This window comes from Aythya marila (genome assembly GCF_965140915.1).
Source record: "Aythya marila genome assembly, chromosome: 17".
Classification (NCBI taxonomy): domain Eukaryota; kingdom Metazoa; phylum Chordata; class Aves; order Anseriformes; family Anatidae; genus Aythya; species Aythya marila.
In genome coordinates this window covers 11,674,447-11,693,398 of record NC_139058.1, presented here as the reverse complement: position 1 = coordinate 11,693,398, position 18,952 = coordinate 11,674,447, and the positions used below count along the sequence as shown (strand labels likewise).

Here is an 18,952-nt window from a genome sequence, read left to right as displayed (position 1 = left end):
AGAAACCACGCTAGCTCTTTGTGAGCACCCATCTCAGAACAAGCTTCAGTCTGCTTTGTGTTGCTAGAGGAGGACTTCGGGTGCTGGAATTACTTGTCTGGAGATTAAGGTAGGGGTGGAGAGCTCCACTTCTTTGCATTTCTGTTCCCATGAGATAGAGCAGTAAGCCTTAGGACCCAAAAGCTTGGACTGGGCTGGGGAAACCAGACATTTCCCCAACTGTGTCAAGAGGCAGCTCAGTCAGTCTGGTAGAGTTGTGCATATGCTCTTGCACAAAATGGCGTTGTCCAAAATGATAAAACTATTACAGACATGTTGAGGGGAGAAATAAAAGTGCAAGTGATTTTGGGTGCCCTAGATTAATTTTTGCTCATCTTACTCAGCTTGTATGCTTGCAACTTCCTTATTTGAGAAGTATCTAATTAAATATATATTTTAAAAGAGCTTAAAAAGTGGCTTTGGTTCATTGGGTACAGAGCTGCTGCACTTTCTGCTGTGCATTCCTGCAGAGCTCAGCAGGAGGTGCTGAGGTCTGACTGCAGCCACCCAATTTAGCAGCAGTCCCAGCCCCCCCAGCCCCCTGCTGCAAGTCCCGCGGTCACTCACCGCCCCGGGGAGCAGGAGAAGGAGCTGCAAGTGTGGCAGCGGGGAGCAGCAGCAGTGAGACTGGGAGGCAAACGGGAGAAGAAAAATTCCAGTTTTTACAGCCTGCCCAATGCAGAGCAGCAGATGGATTGACCACAACGTGCCGGATTTGTCAAGGTGTATCTGGTGCTGTTTTAGGGAAACAAAAATGGGGTTTGGTTTTAGCTGATGCTGTCTGGGGCTGCAGAAGGAGCTGTTGAGTGACGGAGGGTATTGCTTTGCAAACAAAGTACTTTGTCTATTAGTTGTTCTCCTTTTTGGAATTAAGATCTATGAATCTACCAAAGTGTTTTACTGGGCCTCTTGAGTAGGTCTTTCTCAGGTTCATTAGAATTAAAAAAAATAAAAATAAAAAATCAGAAATGGTATACCCAACAAAAGGTATACACATTTGCTTTGGACTAATTTAAGCTATCTTTACAGTAAGGTAGCAGCTTCATCCACTGGGATTATTTCTCTTTATTTTATATTTCTTTCCTTTCCTCATTTGCCCAAGTCAGCACTTCGAGTTCGTTTTGCAGATGAGCTGAAAGCCACAGAAATTCAGACCCTCATCACAATTTTCCTAAGCTGTTGACTATTCAATTCTACATTTTTAGCTTTGGAGGCCTTTCCATCATTTTATTCTTCATAGAAGAAATAAACAAGGCGTCAGTTTAGGAAAGTGCTTCAGCTACAGTGAGATTAAGCACATACATAGAGCTGAGCGTTTGATCAAGTGCTTTTCTGAATACATTTTCTAGAACATTTATGTGCCTTTTACTGCTCTTGCTAAGCTAATCAGAAGATGCTGGGGTCTGATCAGAGTCTTTTGTGCATTTTCGAGATAGTGTCTCAGGAGGATCATTATACACATCCCTCTGCAGCGAGTACAAGGAGATTGTCACCAGGAAGGTGTTAGTCACTGTGTGTTAACAGGCAGGATTATTATGCCTTTTTTCACTATAGGCTTTTCATCTCCTTACTAAGCAGGCACAGTCATGTCTATGCTAAAATCGCAAAGCCTTCTTAGAACACCCCGTTCGTGCCTCTGGTTCAAGAAATAAGCTCCAGTGAAATGAGCTGTTAGCTGTTGTGTGACTTTTGAAGAGAGGAGAGGACACTGGCTTGAGCTACGAGAGGCCAGGGGCATCAGCCAGGACCATGCGGTGGGAGCCCAGCGCTCGGCTCCCCAGGGCGCAGTTGCCTGGAGGAGCTGATGAGCAGACAGCTGAGCTGAGCTGCTGCTCTCTTGGCAGAGGAGCACATCTCCAAAGAGAGGTCGAGTACAGCTTGCTCCCCTGTTCCTTCCAAAACATCTCCAGTACAAGTCTGGTGGCTGAACACACACATCAGTGGTGCTCCCCCTGTCCAGCCAGGACAGCTTTCTTCTGCCCAGAGCCGACCTGGCCCTTTGGTAAGCCCTTTGTGTGAGTGCCCTGAAAGCTTTCCAGCCAGTGGCTTAGCGCACAAACATCAGCAACAGACTCTAAAAAATGTTTACCTCTGACCTCACCACGAAGGGAGAAGAGCAAATCCGGGCCAGGGATGTTTTGCTCAGTCACAGGTCCACATGCAAACACAGCAGGACACAAAACGTCTGACAGACAACCGTCGTCCACTGCAGGCAAGCAAAAGTTTATGGGTAAAGTCATATCAGTGCATATGGAAATCTAGTAATTGCCCTGCCATTCTGCCAGGAACAGCTGTTGTTAGATGGTCTGTCCTGCTGGAGCACGGCACCTTCCCAGTGTGAGGCATGCAGCTGCAGTTCAGCCTTCTCAAGACTCGCAGACCCCGGATCTAGCAACTTCTCACACACAGAACCGTGTTTTTGTTGAAAACAGTTGGTTACCAATGGAAGCCAATAACTGGGAGAAGTTGCTTATGGTTTGTGCATGAGGAAATGGCCTGGTTTTGTGGTCAGCAGTTGGCATGGTATATACTCGACTGCTTTAATGTCTTTTGCAACCCCACCCAGATAGTCGCAGTGAGCGCAGTACAAGAGGAGCTCGGAAGAGCCCCATGGGTGTAGCTGATCACATTCACCCCGTTAGCTTCAGCTGTCGTGGAGAGTTCCCGTACCCAGAACACTGAGAACACAGGGCTTTCGGAAATAAAACTGTCTGTTCCCTATTTCAGATCAGTGCTTGTCTGTGCAGATAATTTCTCAACTGGAATTGCCAGTAACATCGGCAGAGGCTTTGAATGACAGTTTTTGTTCATTTGCGTTTGGGGGATTTTTTTTGTTTCGTCTCTCCAATTGTATTTATAAAGGAAAAAATGCAAAGAAAAGAGGCAATGAAAAGTCAAGAGGCATTGTACAAGAAGGAAAAGATTATAGCAGGGATGCATAATGTATTGGAAGTGAAAGACCATTCCAGGGTACTGCGGATTTTCTCAAGAATTGAATGTACACGTCTAGCAGAAGAATGGGAGAAGAAGGGTTGACACTTTGTGGGGTTCTGACAAAAGAGTGTAGGTCCCTTTCCCTTTGCATCAAGTGGTCCATGGAAATTAAATTGTCCTCTCAATGCAGGGGGGAGTTCCTGTCCAGAATGGATCACAGCAGGATGGGCACTGCGAAGAATTCTTCCCTTCTCCTACCTTGCTCCATGGGGCATTTACTTGAAGAGCATAATAAGGAAAATGCATCTGGCAGTGAAAATACTAGAACTCACTCAACTGTACTTTAGTCTGCTAGGGATGATGGGGGAAAAATGAGACAAATAGCATCAAAAGTTAGTTTCCCTTGAGCTTTCTCTGTGTTTCTTCACGTACTTTGGCTTACGCACACACAGACCTTCTGTAAAGGAGGAAGTTAGGCCATTTAAATCCCATGAAAGATGTTTGATTTAAGAGGAAACTTGGAAAAAAGACGGGAGACCTGGCTGATGAAGTCAGGAAGGATTGCAGTCCTTTGGATGGAGGGCACAGGGGGCCAGGCAGATTTCTTGTGTGGTTCGTAACGTGGCTGGGAGAGCCCCGGCTGGTTCCTCGAGGAGCCGCGGTGGCAGAGGGAGGTTGATGTTGGCTGGGTTAGCCTTAGGCTGGAGAGGGCAGCAAGATGCAGGAACTGAGAATCTTTTGGGTTTCTGGAGACAAGGATGAGAAGGTTGTTTGTGAAAGCAACTGGAATAGGGCATGGAAAAATCCAGGAAGCCTGCTTTACCCACGGGGTGAAACTCTTTGGTTTGGACTGTAGCCAGTGGCACAGAGCAACAGAAACTTTGGAGTTCGTGCATCTGCTGCTTGGCCAGTCCTCACTGGAGACTGTCAGCGCAAACGGAGCTGCCTGTTCTGGAACCATTTTAGCTAGAATCAGCTCCCAGAAGACCGTTGTTAATAACTTCTGTCTCACCAGCCCTCTCCTCCTTCCCTCCACTCCCTAAAAACTGGGCTGAGAGACTGTGCAGGAATTTGGGCTCTCTCGGGTAGGCCAGGAGCAAGGAGCGGGCTCTTGCTGAGGTAATCTGCTAAAGCCATTGCCGTGCCGCGAGGCAGCCGCAGCTCAAAGCACAGCACCGCTTCAACACTGGGCTCGCTTTTCCGTCTCTTTTAATGCTTTAAGCAGGGCCGTGCATTCAGCAGTTACTTGTATAAGCATTCTCCAGGCGTTTGAAAAAAGACTTCTGTTTTCCAGAGGAGAGGAGGAAAGAGGTGGGAAGGGACTGTGTGGGGCAGAGAGGGGCAAGTGATAGGGGAGTAGCCGAAATGAGCGTTTTGGCTGAGCTGGTGTGCGGGTGCGTGGGCTCGGTAGGGCTCCCCCACACCTGGTATTAAATCAGGAGAAAGCCTTCCACCTTCTGTTGCTGGGAGTTATGCTCTTTAGAGCTGACTTCGACAGTTGTTATTGCAATTTTGTGGTGCTCTTTTGATTTACAGCTGTTTTTACGACCATTGAGACAGCCACAAATCGAGGAAATCTCATAAAACAGAGAGTAAACGTCTCCTTCACAACCCAGGCAGAGTTTTGGCATCCGTGCTTATTCCATAGAGCAGGATGTGTAAACAATATTGTGTCCCCTGAGTGGCTGATATCAGTACAGTTAAGTGGTAACAGCTTGAAAAATGCATTTCTCTTATATTAGCGGTAAAACTCGAAATGGGCCCCCAGGCTAAAGTAAATTGGTGACATTTTGCAGCAGAAAGGGAAAAAAATAAGGACAGGAATTGGAAATGTGGAGCCCCAGCTTTGAAAGCAGTGGGACTGGAGCCAAAGTTGGATTTATCTGCGTTATTGCAGTACAGAAATAAATGGATCCACCACACTTGTTGCAAAGCATATCTAATTGGAGAAGACAGATTGTATGTCGGCTGCAAAGGGCAGGCTGCCCCCTTCACTGCATCTTACCCAGAAGACGAGGTCAGTCAAAGCCATATTTAATCCAAGGGTAACGATGAGAGACACTTCCTCGACTTGGAGCGTAGCTCAGGAGAAATGCCCCTTTGTTGGAGGAAGCAGCCAAGCGCTCACCCCAGCCCGGTGCCGAGACCGAAGTGCGTGGAGCAGCCGTCAGAGCTGGGACCCGAAGCTCGAAGCCGCAACTTCTGGGCCTCTCCCAGGCTCATCAGTTTGCCAGATGCTTTTCAGATGTGAACCATTGTCTTTCTTCTGTATCGTTCCCTCTGCAGGCTCCATAGGGAAATTTGCATGCTGTCCCGGTTCCTTTTTAGGTGCTCCTAGTCTCATCTGTTGGGTCTTTAAATACTACGGCACCCTGTGGCGTGCCTTCTCCTGAGGGTGAGGGCATCCGTGTGCGGGAGCAGAGCCATCAGGAATGGTACAACAGTCTTTTTTTCCCCAAGAGACAGAAACATAAGACATGAGAGAGCTGCAGGACTGTGGGTAGTAGAATCAATAATGATATCAAGTCAATCTGATAAACACCTGACTGCCTCTGAAATTTCACCACATTTTGGGATTACCACATTCGTATTGTTTACCCAATGAATATTTGATGTCTCCTTCATGTATAGAGTTGCTGTTACCTGATTGGGGTGACAGGAGGTATCAGCACCTTGTAGCTCGTTGGTTCGATTACCCCTGGGTCAGCTGCACGTAACACGTGGGGGTCCAGCCTAATTCAAACTAATCTGGTTTTTTGTTTGTGAAGGAGAGCTGTGAGAAGACTTTCCGCAGCTGTCCACTTTGCAGAGCCTGTCTGGGGAAGTTTTCAAAGGATAAAAGCTGTTGTTCCTTTCCTGGACTAATAATTCAGAACGTACTTTCCTATTTCAAATTAACCTAATGGCTAATGTTAAAATCTGGGCAACCGCAAAGGTTCATAGACCCATAATCGTTCAGGAAATAGTTTCCTCCTTGGATCAAGAAGAAGGCAGATGGTCTTTCGTTTCTGTCTCTTATTGCTTACTGGTGCTGTCTGAAAAGAGCCAGCCTGGCGGTGTTCGGCCTTGGTGATCCCACAGATCCCGCACAAGCCATGCGCGGTTGGTGCTAAAGCTGCAGTGAGTGACGTTTGTATCGAGCGGTTATTTGATGAATTGTTTACTGGTGTTAATAGAAAGGACTAGGAAGGAGGTGATGGCTGTGTTTGCTCATTAACGTCTTCATCTTGGTAACATTTTTCTTAACCGTTTTACCTTCTGAGTCATGTTGCTCCCCAGGAATCCCAGTTTAAATTTATTGCATTTTTAAAGAAAAGTTTCAACTCTTGGTTGCAAGGATTAAACTTGAAAACTTAAAAGCACCGAGTGAATGTTGACAAATGAAGAAGGATGCCCAGCTTGGTTCCCTTTGAAGATGTACTAAGTTTTTAAATATCTTCAGTGTGAGTTCCCTTGGTCTTCATAATCATTTTGCATTGTCCTAGGACAGATGCAGCTCTGGATGGCTGTTGCAGGTGCTAGCACCAAGGTAGTCCCCAAACCATGGTCTGCTGCAATGGGCAAACCTCCTAAATCACTGCACAGGTGTAATGGATGAAGTGCTCCGAGGGTGCAGGGCCAGTGCTACTGCTCCGGTCTGATTCACACAACCCTAATATTTGCATTGTAATAGGGATCCCTCCCACACCTAACTCTGGTGGGATTGAAAATTTCCCCATAAGTCTCCAAGCGGGGCTGCAGAGCTAAGCTGAGGCATTTCTTAGGTGGCAAAGCCTATCTGAATGAGCTGCAATCTCTGTTCAAAGCAGGAGCAGCTCCAAGCACCCGGGGCCCCGAAGGCGAGGACACCATTGCTGCCACAGCCAGGGACATCCCAAACCTGGGACCCCTTGGGGATTGCTTCCACCCGCACGCTGCTGCTTTAGGCAGAGGCAGGGATGTGCTTTTTGCCCAAACCGAGCCATTTTCTGCACACAAGGAGAGCCCCCTTCAGAAACCCGTCCTCCTGCTGGCTTGCACAGCTGCGGAAGGAGTGGACCTGAGAAAGAACGGTGCTTTTGTGCAGCACAGTTATGTGTTTAACATAATAAATGTTTATTGTCCTCTGGAGCAAAGGAGCAATAGGCTAAATTATAGCCCGGGGAGGGAAAGCTAGAATCAGGAGGTATAGGCTGTTAATTATCCTTTTTTTTAGCTGTCATAACGTGCTGGCGTTCGCCTGCAGCTCGCCCCCTCCCACGGCTCCCTTACCTCCAGCAGCACTATCTGAAATCTCTGCTTCCCGGCCCGCTGCGCCCTCCTGGCCGTCCCCCTGCTCTGCCATTTGTAAGGCATCTCCGGCCTCCGGAGAGATTTGCAACTTCCCCAGCAGCCGCTCGCGGTGATAAAGGCCCTCAGCCTGCCTCTCTCCGATTAATCAGCTCTCGTGCAGCCTCGATAGGGTGTTAATTTGTAAACTCGGTGGACAGGCAGCCGTGATAAGCCTCCGCAGCTGCTGCGTGTCTGCTGGGGGGGAGAGGGGGGGGCAGATAAGGCTTCAGCCCTGGGCCGCGGCCAAGAAATATTTTGGAGCAGTGAATTAGAAACAACAACAACAAAAGAGCCTTCTGCCGAGGCGCTCCTTTGAGGTTGCTGCGGGTGATAGGGCGAGGCTCGATAGCCGTGGACAGGGCCCTTCTCCCTGATAAGCTCCTTGAGCCCCCCAGTCCGGGAAGGCCACATCAGGACTGCAGCCATGGCGGGGGGCTCCTGTTGGGCGAGTGGCCGTGGGTTGGATGGCGTGGTCTGGTGCGTGTCCCACGTGTTTGCTGCGGTTAGCCTGCTCCTCTTCGCTGCTTGGGGCCAGTTCGTCACATCACCTGCGAGGGGATGGACCCCAGCGCTGCCGGAACAGCACCAAATGGTTTTGAGTGTCCCCAAATACTTGCTGTGTGCTGTGATTCACAGTAAGCGCTGAGCAGGGTCCGCAGCATATCCAGCATGCAGATTAAGACCGGGAAGGCAGCGTGTTCCTGAGCAGCAGAGCATCCCGGTGCTGTGAGGCTGCTGAGTGCTGCCGCGAGCTGCTGCGCTCGGAGCACCCCGGCAAGCAGGGACACATTGCACCACCAAGGGGCAATTCTGCCTGCCTGTTCCAGGTGGCTGTGGCCAATGTTTCTAGTGTGCTCGTGTGGTTTTCCCTTTTCTGTTGAACCGATTATGTTTTCTTCCACGATTGAGGTGATATTTTACTGAATTCATATCAGCTCCACAGTTCAGCTGAATCCTAATGCCATTGTTGGCCTCCCTAATTGTTCTAATACTATCTGACAACGCGCAACAGACCATGGAAGCTGTTCCTTCCCCAGCTGCCAGTGCAGGTTGTTATTTGGTACGGATTTGAGCTGCAGCAATTCTCAGACAGACAGTGACCTTTTTATGAAATCAAATGTCTTGCGAAACCCTCTTGGTCTCTGAACTGTGATTTATAGCCGTTTGTGTTGGAGAGGGCTGCAGGTGGGATTCGGGTGACACGTAATTGGTTAAAAGATAAAATAAAACGGAGGTTGCCCCGCTGGTGCAGCGATGGCAGGAGCCACAGGAATGAATTGCTTGGCAGCGCAGAGCCTGGCCCTCCTCCTCCCGCCCTCCTCCGCTGGCTGCCAAGTCCTGTCTGGCAGGCCATTACAATGATAAATGCAGGTAGCTGGCAGAGACCACAGTTGAGAGTTTGTTCTAGCATGCCAAGCCCTGCTTGGCATTCCCCGTCGGTGCCAGCATTTGCACTCTTACTCAGTTTGACGGAAACCAGGACATGAGGTGTGAATTTATGTCCGCATCCTTCCAGGAGAGAGTTGGGATAATGAAATGCCAAGGCAGCCCTGGGAGCAGCAGAGTAATTTGGTAGGTACCAAACAACAGTCTGCCACCTGTCATTTGCAGTACAGTCCCTGCTCTCGCCCATCACTCTTCCACAATGCAGCCTTTGAATTATAAGGAGTCTTGGGTAGTTCTGCAAAGAGCACTTTCCATTCCATTTGATTTAGTGCAAATAAAAATCTGTATCCCAGCCAAATAGATGGTCTGGCTAGATAGTTCCGAGCTGTAATGACAATGATACAAACTACTATAGTAGTGTGTTACGCAGCGTTCCCAACCTTTTCTACTCACAGACAGGTTTTCCCCGGTATTTTGTAGCAAAAGTTAAACCAGTAATCACGTCCAACGTTGCCTAAGTCAGCGTCTGGGTACCGGGAACAATTTAAACGTGGAGTGCAGGCTGGAAGTCTTGCCCTTCAGGAGTGGGATCAGCTCGAAGGAAGAGGCGTGAGATCTCTGTGGTCTGAGATGTTTAAAAACAGATGGCACAAAGCCCTTTTACAGATGTATCACGGAGAATTGTGTTTCATCGGCCAGGCCATGCATCAGTTGCCCTTAGTGTAGCCATGTTGCTGTCTCTAATCCACGGTGAAAAATGCAGCCTGTCCCAGTGACGCAGGGAGCTGGCTGTCCTTTGGGTGCCGCTCCTAGAGCAGACTGCCCAGAAGTAACAGCAGCGGAGTTGTCCATGAGTGGAGCAGTAAAAGCAGCCCAGTGGGAGACAAGAACAGCAACATCTACCTTACATTCTGCTTTTCCTTTTCTTCTTTTGCTTTTCTTTTTTGGGGGGAGAAGGGAGAGAGGGTTGGGTTTTTTTGTTTGTTTTTTATTTGTTTCCTGCTAAGTGTAACTGGCATTTCCTTGGTTGGAGTAAGCCAGGACACGGAGCAGACGGCTGCGTAATAAAGGAGATATCAGAGCTGATTAGAATGGAAAATAGCCAGTAGTGTAAAATCAGGGTAGGTTTTGGTAGCAGTTGAGGAGATGAGGCTGGAGGAAGGAGGATACAGAGGTAAGGACGAAGTGCACCTTAATTTAATTGAGGACATGCAGGCAGAATAACATGAAGCAAGTTTTTTTGGCTGGGTTTAGCGAGGGACAGCTGGAAAACTTCTCTTCTGGTCAGTGTCTCTGCAAACAGCTGAGGGACCTTTGCAGCTGTATGACCAGCCTCGGCGAGGCCCAGGAACTCCCCAGCTTCCTCCCTTCTCTTCCTTCACTAAAATCTGTTTCAGTGCATGTATTTATTTATTTATTGGAGCTGAGCTGGCAAGCAGAGGGAGTTTGATCTTTTCCTCTGGGAGACAGCAGCGGCTCCAGAGGAAGGCGAATCATAAAGCCTGGCTAATGCAGGGAGTGGGGAGGGGAGGGCTCCGGGCTGCACCCTGCTCTGGGGGCTGGAGGGCTGGGAGGAGAGGGCAGAGGAGCTGGCCCAAGGCTCTGCCCGGAGGCACTCTGCGGGGCATCCCGCTGCTCTCAGAGCACTCAGGAGGCAGATCAGGGCAGTAAGCCCACAGACCACAGCGGCATGTGCTCAACAACTGCAGTTGCTGCATAAAGTGGCCTTGCTTGATCTGTCCCAAAGTGACTGAAACGCTGAGGAACATGCTCTGGTTTCAGAGTGGTGCTGTGTAACTCACCACCACGTTGCCAGAAGAGAAGGTCCAAAAGACAGCCGTAACGTAGAGCCTGCAGAGGAGCAATGGGCTTGGGCTCCTCGATGCCCTGCGCTTACTGAATCAAACCATCCACGCTGTGTTTCCTTCCAGCTCTGCACTGCTCTGCTTTCACCTTGCTGCCGTGTAAACGGTGCGATTCGAGAGTGAACCGGGACCTCTGGTCTCTGCTTCCAGGCTCTCTGGCCTGGTTTAATTCTCTGTTCCCAGGCTTGTGCTAGCTCCTCAGAGGGGCTGTTGCAAAAAATAGGCATGGTTACATAAAGCACTGAGAGAAATAAGTGTTCTCAGAAGAAAAAGTGATGGAGAGAGATGAGTGTGTTGTGAAAGGCCCTTTCCAGGACTGAAGCAGTACTGAATATGTGTGTTAAATCAATATGGGGTGGGAACCTAAACAAGTGTGTTTTTGTATGAAAGTATAGTCCCAGAAGCTCTTTGTTTCTAGTGGACCCTCTGTAGAATGAACTTTTGTGTAAGATGTGGAAAACCCACCAGTACCTCCCAATTATTTGAGTCAAAATTGATCTAGAAGTGTGTGGGGCATGGAAGGCATTGCCATTTCAGTAAGTAGCTGAATTTGGGGTATTTGTACTGCATATTTCTCTGTGATGCGTTACGGTGTAGCTAGAGCCATAACTGAAACTTTTGGATTGTTGCTAGAAAACTTGAGATCCACCAGAAATTCATGTTTGCTTAGGGAATACAAAGTTATTAGTCCTTATTTGCACTGGGGCTCAGCAGCCAGGATTTCATGTGTGTTCCTGACCATCGATTTTTCCAAACACTCTGGTCACCATCCAGGTATCTGAGTGGGTTTTTGGAAGTGCTCTATGCCCAGTACCCCTGGCCAGGCAGTGCCCCCGCAGCTGTTGAGCACTCATCCCTCTCGAGAACCCCAGCTCTAAATTCCGTGCAGAGGTCTCGGACGGAAGGGGACAGGTGAACGTCTTGGCTGTCGAGTCCCAAAGTGAAATGTGGTTTGTAGAAGTCTCCGTGTCTCCTGTTCCCTCTGGCTTAATCCCCTGGCACAGCTGGTTGCTCCGTCTCAGCCAGCCTCCTACCCCAGAGCTGAATTTTCCTAGAAGGTGTCACGCAAAGGTAGTTCGTGTTAATTTACTTCAGCTTTTTGCCTGTGCCTGAGATGACTGAGCAGTGTGTAGCTTTTCTTTTGTCTTCTCAGTAAAGCTGTGATTTCCCTCCAAAAATAATTCTGGGTTTGAAAAGCCCATAGGCTCCCGGTGGCCTTGAAAGATCCCCTCACAATGCAGGCAGTGTTCACCATCCGCTGCCACATGGCCTCTGTGTCCTGCAATGTGCTCAATACTTCCTTGGTCTTTGGGGTGAGGTTCAGTTTGTTCTGGTGTGCGCGTGTGATTTCGAGGCTGCGCTCGCACTGCTCCCTGCAGATCGGGTTCCATTTCCTACAGCAGAATCGCAAACCAAACAATACCTTCCTGTTCCAGTTATTGTTCTCCTATTGCTGCATGAAGGGGGCTGCTATTAATGACTTACAGAATCAGTTGGAAGCTGGTAAAGCAATACCGACGTGCAGAAATTCTCCACTAGACGAGCGATCAAGTGGTATCAGAGTGGTAGGTAAAAGCAGGGGAAACAGATCAAAGGCAGGAATTAAAATTGATCCCAAATTTTCAGGTAGTTTCCATGCTTTATTCAGAAAGTCTCTCGAAGTGTGTACAGCACTTCTAGTTTGAAAATCTCCTGGAGAAAGGTTTTCTTGAGAGCTTTTAGTACTTGCTAAGTTCAGTAACAGTGTGAAAACAGTCTCACTTGAGACCGGCTCTTGGCTGTCAAGAAGATAGGCAGCCATCCAGAAATAAAACCTAAACTCCATTTCACTGCCTCCTCTTCCTTTTACCTACCGTACTGGACTCACAGAGGGGATGCTCGGTTTTGCCCTGTACAAAACCTAATATAGCAGGACCCCAGCCCCACGTGCCTCTGCTCTTTGTGAACCAAGACTGCAGCCTTATTAGCAGCTTGACAGTGTCTTGTGATCAGACTGTGAAGTATCGGGCTGGGATCTGGTGTTGTGTGCTCCAGGAGGCTGCGTGAAGATCTGCAGAGCTTCTGTTCTCACTGATAAGGAACTGTTTATTCCCTGCGAGCAATTTTATAGGCTACAGAGAAAAGAGGGGGAAAATAAAAAAAAAAAGAATAGTAATTACTGCAAGGCCTGACATAGTTTATAATGCTGTCTCTGTCAGATGATGTTGTTCTGTTGCACATAATCATTAAATTATTAATCCGTAAGCACTCTTACACCTTTCAGCCGCCCTGGGTTAGTAGGAACCGGGATGAATTAGGCATGGACTTCATTACGCCTCTCCGTTCACCTTCAGAGGAGAGGGTGTGCTACATCCTTTGTGGTTACTGCCTTACATTCGGAGGGGAAGGCTGCCTTTGCGAAGCTTTTAGTGCTGAAAATAGAACCGGTGCTTGTGTTTGCTGGGTTCCAGGGGAGGAATGGTGAGGGAAGGACCGTCGTTCCTCTGCTTTCTCTTCCCAAAGCAGAAAAGGGGTAAAAATGCTGCTTTTCTTTGCAGTGTATTCAGCCTAGTTTCACGTTGTCACAGAGCTGAGTGGAGACATTTTCCCCTCCAGATCTGGAGAAAGAAAGAAAATCAAAATGGGGCAGAGAACCGCTAACTTGGAACGAAGCACAAAGGGGAACCCCAAGGCTCGGCGCAATCTTAGGGTGTCTTCAAAGGGCGCTGGCTCGTAAAAGTTGCAGCAGTGAGACTACCTCAGAAACTGAAATCATTTGTGCGTGTGTCTCTTTTGGGACAAATGTTAGAGCCTTTATGCTTGAAATACAAAGGTCGTTGTTGGGGATGAGGGTGGGACTTTGCAGGCAGCAGCTTTCATGAAAACACGTCTGTCTGGGGCTGTGCTGTGACGCGGAGAGAGCAGGAGAGCTCGGTGGGGGAAGGAGACGAACAGCAGATGTACAAGAAAGACGAGGGGTGTCTTTTGTCTGCGAGCTCCAGGCCGGGGGGGTCTCCCCGCCGTGCTCAGGCAGTGTGGCCGCTCTCCTCCCCTGCCTCCTGTGCCGGAGGAGGAGGAAATGCCTCCGTGTTTTCTGATCGAAAGAGTGGGATTTCCTGGGATGGCTTGAACCCATCCACATAAAGGACTCCCAATGCCTGGTTTTGCTCACAGGGGAAGAATTCCTCTTTCTTTTTTTTTTTTTTTTTTTTTTTTTAATCCCTTCTTAAACATATGCAAATGGTTTGCTTGAAACAGCAGAAAAATTGGGAGGGGACTTGTTCTAGCAGATGCGTTGGTTTGCTGGATTTTTTCACTCATTAGTGGGCTCACTCGGACACATAGGTTTTATTGTATGCTTTCTTTAAAGGGTGACTGATGAAATTGAATGATGTATTCAGGCTCTTCCTCCCCCGGCTCCCCTCCTGCCTTTACAGCAGCTCGCAGAATATGCTATAGCACAGGCCTTCACTGTTTGAGACCGGTGCTCATGCCAAAAGCCGTTCGGATCTGGAGCTAGAAATCACCAGAAAAGAGAGCAAAAGTTACTGTAAACTCTAGGTGCGAAAGTTTGTGTCTGCAAACCGTGGCTGTGATGTTGAAAGCTCTGCTCTGTAAATGTTGGCTCTGATTGTGGAGGGCGGTGCCACACGTGTGGTTTTTGATATCAGGAGACTGAGCAATAATCCTTGTGTTGTGCTTTCTCTTAGAAGTGATTTTTCTTGCTCGACTTCCTTGAACATTGTTTTCGTATCACTTGGACCTGAAGCAATGAGATCTTTAGCTCGTGATTAGGCTGCGCCAGTCTCGGTCACATCCTTGGTACTGAGCTCACAGAGGGCAGCGTGGTGGCTGGCATGAAGCCGCAGTGCTCGCCTTCCAGGCAAAGCACAGGGCTGCTGCTGCTGGGGGGGCTGCCACACGCCCCCCTGCCAGCTCCTGGCTTCACTGCAAGCCGTGCCCAAACCTCATTGCCTGTAAAATGGGAGAATCTTATTTATCCACCTGCCACGTGTCCTGGTGCTCCTGGAGCGCACGGAGCAGAGAGCCTGGCTTAGGGCGAGCTGCGAGCGGCGCTGAGCGCCTCCAGCCCGCGTTCCCAGAGCCTGGAGGGCCGTTCGGGCTCCCTTGTGACTTTGTGTCGATGATAAGTGAAAAATCTTGGAACAATGGATTGTAAATTCAGAGGCGGCTGTCATTTTGTGTGCCGCTCTTGTTGCTGCTGTGTGACGCTGTTACACTTTTCTTTGCAAGCCAGCCTAGACAAAGCCTCGTTTAATCCTGGTTCTCCCTCTGTTTAGTCCGTGCAGTGAAGGGATCGTGCAGGTAACTGGTTTTCCTTAACATTTTAGGATTCTTTTGCTGAGCTGTGTATCAGTCATACATGCCACAGCTACACTTGCAGCTTTGTTGTGGACATGATTCAGAATTTCTTTCTTATGCGTCTCAGTTTCAACCTATTTTTCATGTAGTTTTCCCTCTTTTTTTATACATTTGTAGTAAGTAAGATGTTCAATGCTTGCAGTGCCAGTTTCCTTAGAAGTAACATGAATAGATCACTCTTCCTTGCTTCTCACTATATCTGATGCAGATCTTGCATCTTACTATTTGTGTGGTGTTCTTTTTTCCTTCTGAGTCGTCATTTAAAATATATAACAATGTAATACAATTCACAGTGCTCTTTATCATGCAAATCTCCCAAGGCACCTTAGAATAAAATCAATAAAATCAAAAAGAAAATCAACTTAGTTCAGCCATGTGTTGAATTAATTCTTTTTTTAAAAGCAGAGCCAAGGGAGAGAGCCTTTTTTCACTTTCAATATCTTTTGCTCTTCAGCTTTGTACTTCACCCCATTTTATGCGTGCAGCAGTCAGAGCCAAAATGCTGCTGATATTTTCAGCTGTCTTGTAGATAGCAGTAATGTTGATCATGCTCCCTGCTCCCAGACCGGCTTTGATTCTGTAGAGGCTGCTTGCTATTTTATCAGATAGCGAGGAGGAAAAGCTTATGCTGAAATAGGTTGACTGTTTGATATCAGGGGTGGGGGTGGGGGAAGCCATCAAATTAACTCATAAAAGCTTTATTTACAATGAATGGACTTTTTTTCCTGTCTGTCATTATCATCTTGTCTGTAACCCAGTGACCCTGATTATCATGAAGCTGTTTACAAGGTTTAGGTTAATTGGATTTCTTTAACTATTTCCCAGAGCTGTGAGGAGCACAAATGCACTGCCGTGGAGTTCAAACAGCGTAGTGCAACCCAGTTTGCAAGGAGACGGGCTTCTTCCAAGAGGAAGTCGTTTTATTTCATATTGGACTAAGTGCATAGCAGCATGGAGCTATCATTTGGCATAATATTGTGTAACACCCTCTCATACGGATGTGTTCAGTTGCAACTCGTGTTTTCAATACACAAATTACATTTTGCATGTTCAGCAAGAAATGAGCTTATTTTCAATGAGAGAGGCTTTGAAATGTTTTGTTGTTTTTTTTTTTCTTCAGCTTGATAGCAGTTTCACTGGTTTTGTTTTTATATGAAGACTCATGGATAAAATAGCTGTGCATTGCATGGCTGCCTAAATAAACGAGACAGGAGGATATAGCTGGGTGAGATCAGGACAGTACTTTTACACGCTTTGCTTTCATCTTAGGATGCATGCTTATTCTTTAATGGCACAACATTGCACCCTCCAGGTGCAATGTGTAATTGCAGGTCTACAGATAACAGACTTGTTTTATGAGCTGTGTTTTTGTGAGCAAGCCTTCCTAAATTCTCCTTCAGTATTACTCACCCTGTTTCTTTCTTTTGCAGGCTTCTGTAGGCTCTGAGAAGCTGTTCTCCCCTGCAGCAAATAAAGGTAAGTGATTCGGAGAAATGCTTTCCTTACCTTAGAGCAAGCTGTTTGAGTGCATGAAACTGTGAGGAATGTCATGCAAATAGCAGGACATCAGTTTTGCCAGCGCCTGTGATTTTGCCACACACATTGTCATAAAGATCAGCTTTACAGGCTTGAGATGGTTAAGTTAAAATGTAGAGCTGCATTACCTCCACGTGGGGCAAGACTTCTTTCTTCCCTACGGGTCAGATCCATGAGGAGAGGAATTACTGACAAAGGAGAAATCAGCCCTTACTATAGGGGATATGCTGTTTCCCTCTAATACAATCAAATCCTCATTTCTTTTAAACAAATACTTTAGCATTATCTGTATTATTCTTACAAGGTCTTGCATGTCTATGTCCTGCCAGCATGCACAGAGCATTCATGTCTGTTTCAGTCCTCCAAAAGGAGGGGGAAGGTGCTCAGCATGTTGCGGGGCTTGAGCTTCCAGCTCCCCTATTACTATTAATCGAGAGTTACCTGTGATACGCGCTGGGTGTTGCTAAGAGACTGCGCCGTTAAGATTCCCGCTGGGAGTTGCAGTGATGTATTCCTAAACACGCCAAGCCCTCCTTGGGGGGCTCGGTATGGCCATGAAACAGGGCTACTCGGGTTCCTGGTCTCCTCAGGGACAGTCTCACCAAGACAGTGTAGGTAAAAGCGCTGAAGAAACAGCCTCAAAGGGCAAAGTGTGGTACATGGTTGAAAGCATTATGTTGGGAATGGTTCCACTGTATCGTGCAAGGAGGTTGATGTTGTGGCTCTGAGTGAGTTGTTGGGATCTGTAGCTGTTCTGCAGCATTCCCAGCACTGAGCTACAGCATAAATCCAGTTTGGAACAGCGAGAAGTAGGAGGGACGTGCGAATACCCTGAAGAGGGGAGATGAGGCACGTTAATAAGAAGCGATGAAATAACCTCCCATTATTTCAAGAGGGCCAAGAAAAAGGAATGATTTGCAGTTGTGTAGGGGTAGGTGCTGGCCATAGAGAGGCGTTCTGGTGGTTGTGTGCTCCATCACCTGGCTCCAGGCCCGGGTTATAGCTGGGCTCTGTAGCAGTGCTAAGCATTAGGAATTTTCTCTTTCCAAGCTTTGCAAATTGTCAATTCCAAATGTGGAAACTGATGACAAGCCCATTGTGTTATTACATTTGCAGATATTTTTATGGAAGTATGCGGCTTTATCTGAGAGAAAGAGGGAAGTTTAAACAAATGGAAGCAAAGAGCATTTGTCTTCCCTCGGCCTTGGCTCACCAGTAAGGCAAGCCAGATTGCCCATACGGCACTGCCTCAGCAAAACAAAAATCTTGCCATCCTGAATAAATGCGTGGCACAGAGATCTGCTGCAGAGGCTTATGTTGAAGTGTTAGCAGCTTTGTTGGCTCCTCCTCGTGCTGAAGCCCGAGATCCCCCACCCCTCCATATCGCAGAGCAGCTCAGCAACATGAGTTTTCAAAATACCTCTCCATCGGGAAGTTAAATGTGTGAATGGCTGTGAATTTGCTGTCTTGAAGTCTGCGTTCACTGCTGTTTATATCCCTGTAGCTTAAGGCTGTTCGTGTTTGGTTTACTGTGGCAAGTCGACATTGCAGCTTTGGGAGGGTTTGGGTTCAGATCGCAATTTTTGTCTTGGTCTTGTTTCTTGCTCTCACCGGTGCTGGCAGCGCCTTGCAGGTCGGCACGGGCTGTGGCTGAGGGCAGGCTCTGTCAGGGGCTGCCCCCACTTGTGTTGAGAGGTGAGATTAATTCTCCTCGGCACGATTCTGTGCAGAAACCCCAGGAGCGCTAAATTCTACCCCTCGCCCTGTTGTCACTCGGTGACGCAGGAGCCAGAACTCGTCTCTCACACATGCAAATGAACGCCGCGCCGACAGGACCAGGCTTGGCGATGCCATATGGCCGGGAGAGAGTGACTTCCCAAGCGCTGCGCTGAAATTCCTCCCCAAAATAATGGTGTTGACTTAAAGGCAGCCTTCGGCGGGGCTGGAGCCGTGCAGGCCGAGGGTCGGGGATCGGGGTTGTGGTGGGTACTCATGCTTCATCCATCCTGTGGAAACACGTGCTGCAGCTAACCAGATAACCTGCAGGTAACCAGGCTTAGGGAGCACAGTGAGGTGGATTCGTTGTCTGGCGCAACTCCCCCTGCTCTCCGCAAACTTTCCCCAGGGATGTGTTTGGCCCAGTGTATTTGTTTTATGCCGTCCTAGTTTATCAGCGGCTTAGCAATGCAATTAAGCGCTGAGATAGACATTTTTCGCCTGTTGGAGGCCGGAACAGCTGTAAAACATAACCTTTGACCACCTCTCACGGCTCCACAAAAGGCCCGAGGAGCTGAGCCTTTTGTCTGGCGCTGGCTGGGTAACTCACATTTGTCTTCGCCCCCGCCCCACCGAGGCGGCCGCGAGCTCAGGCACGGCACCAGATGCGCGGCGCCGGTGGCCGCGGCTGGGCCCGGCGGGGAGAGGGGCCACAAGCCAGGGCCACCTCGGTGGCCGCAGCTGGGACACGAGCCGAGCTCCTGGGGGAGAAGGCGGCGAAACGCTCAGCACAAGGAAATAGT

General features: G+C 48.3%; 1 protein-coding gene across 18 annotated transcripts in view; it reads left to right on the top strand.

The window, feature by feature from the left end:
* The window catches only part of FBRSL1 (fibrosin like 1), a 514,372-nt gene that overhangs the window by 443,180 nt on the left and 52,240 nt on the right, over positions 1–18,952 (top strand). For all 18 annotated transcript variants that reach the window (XM_082774368.1, XM_082774376.1, XM_082774373.1 and 15 more), the window contains one exon: positions 16,328–16,373. In XM_082774368.1, the coding sequence (XP_082630494.1) occupies positions 16,328–16,373 (46 nt within the window). The remainder of the gene's footprint in view (positions 1–16,327; positions 16,374–18,952) is intronic.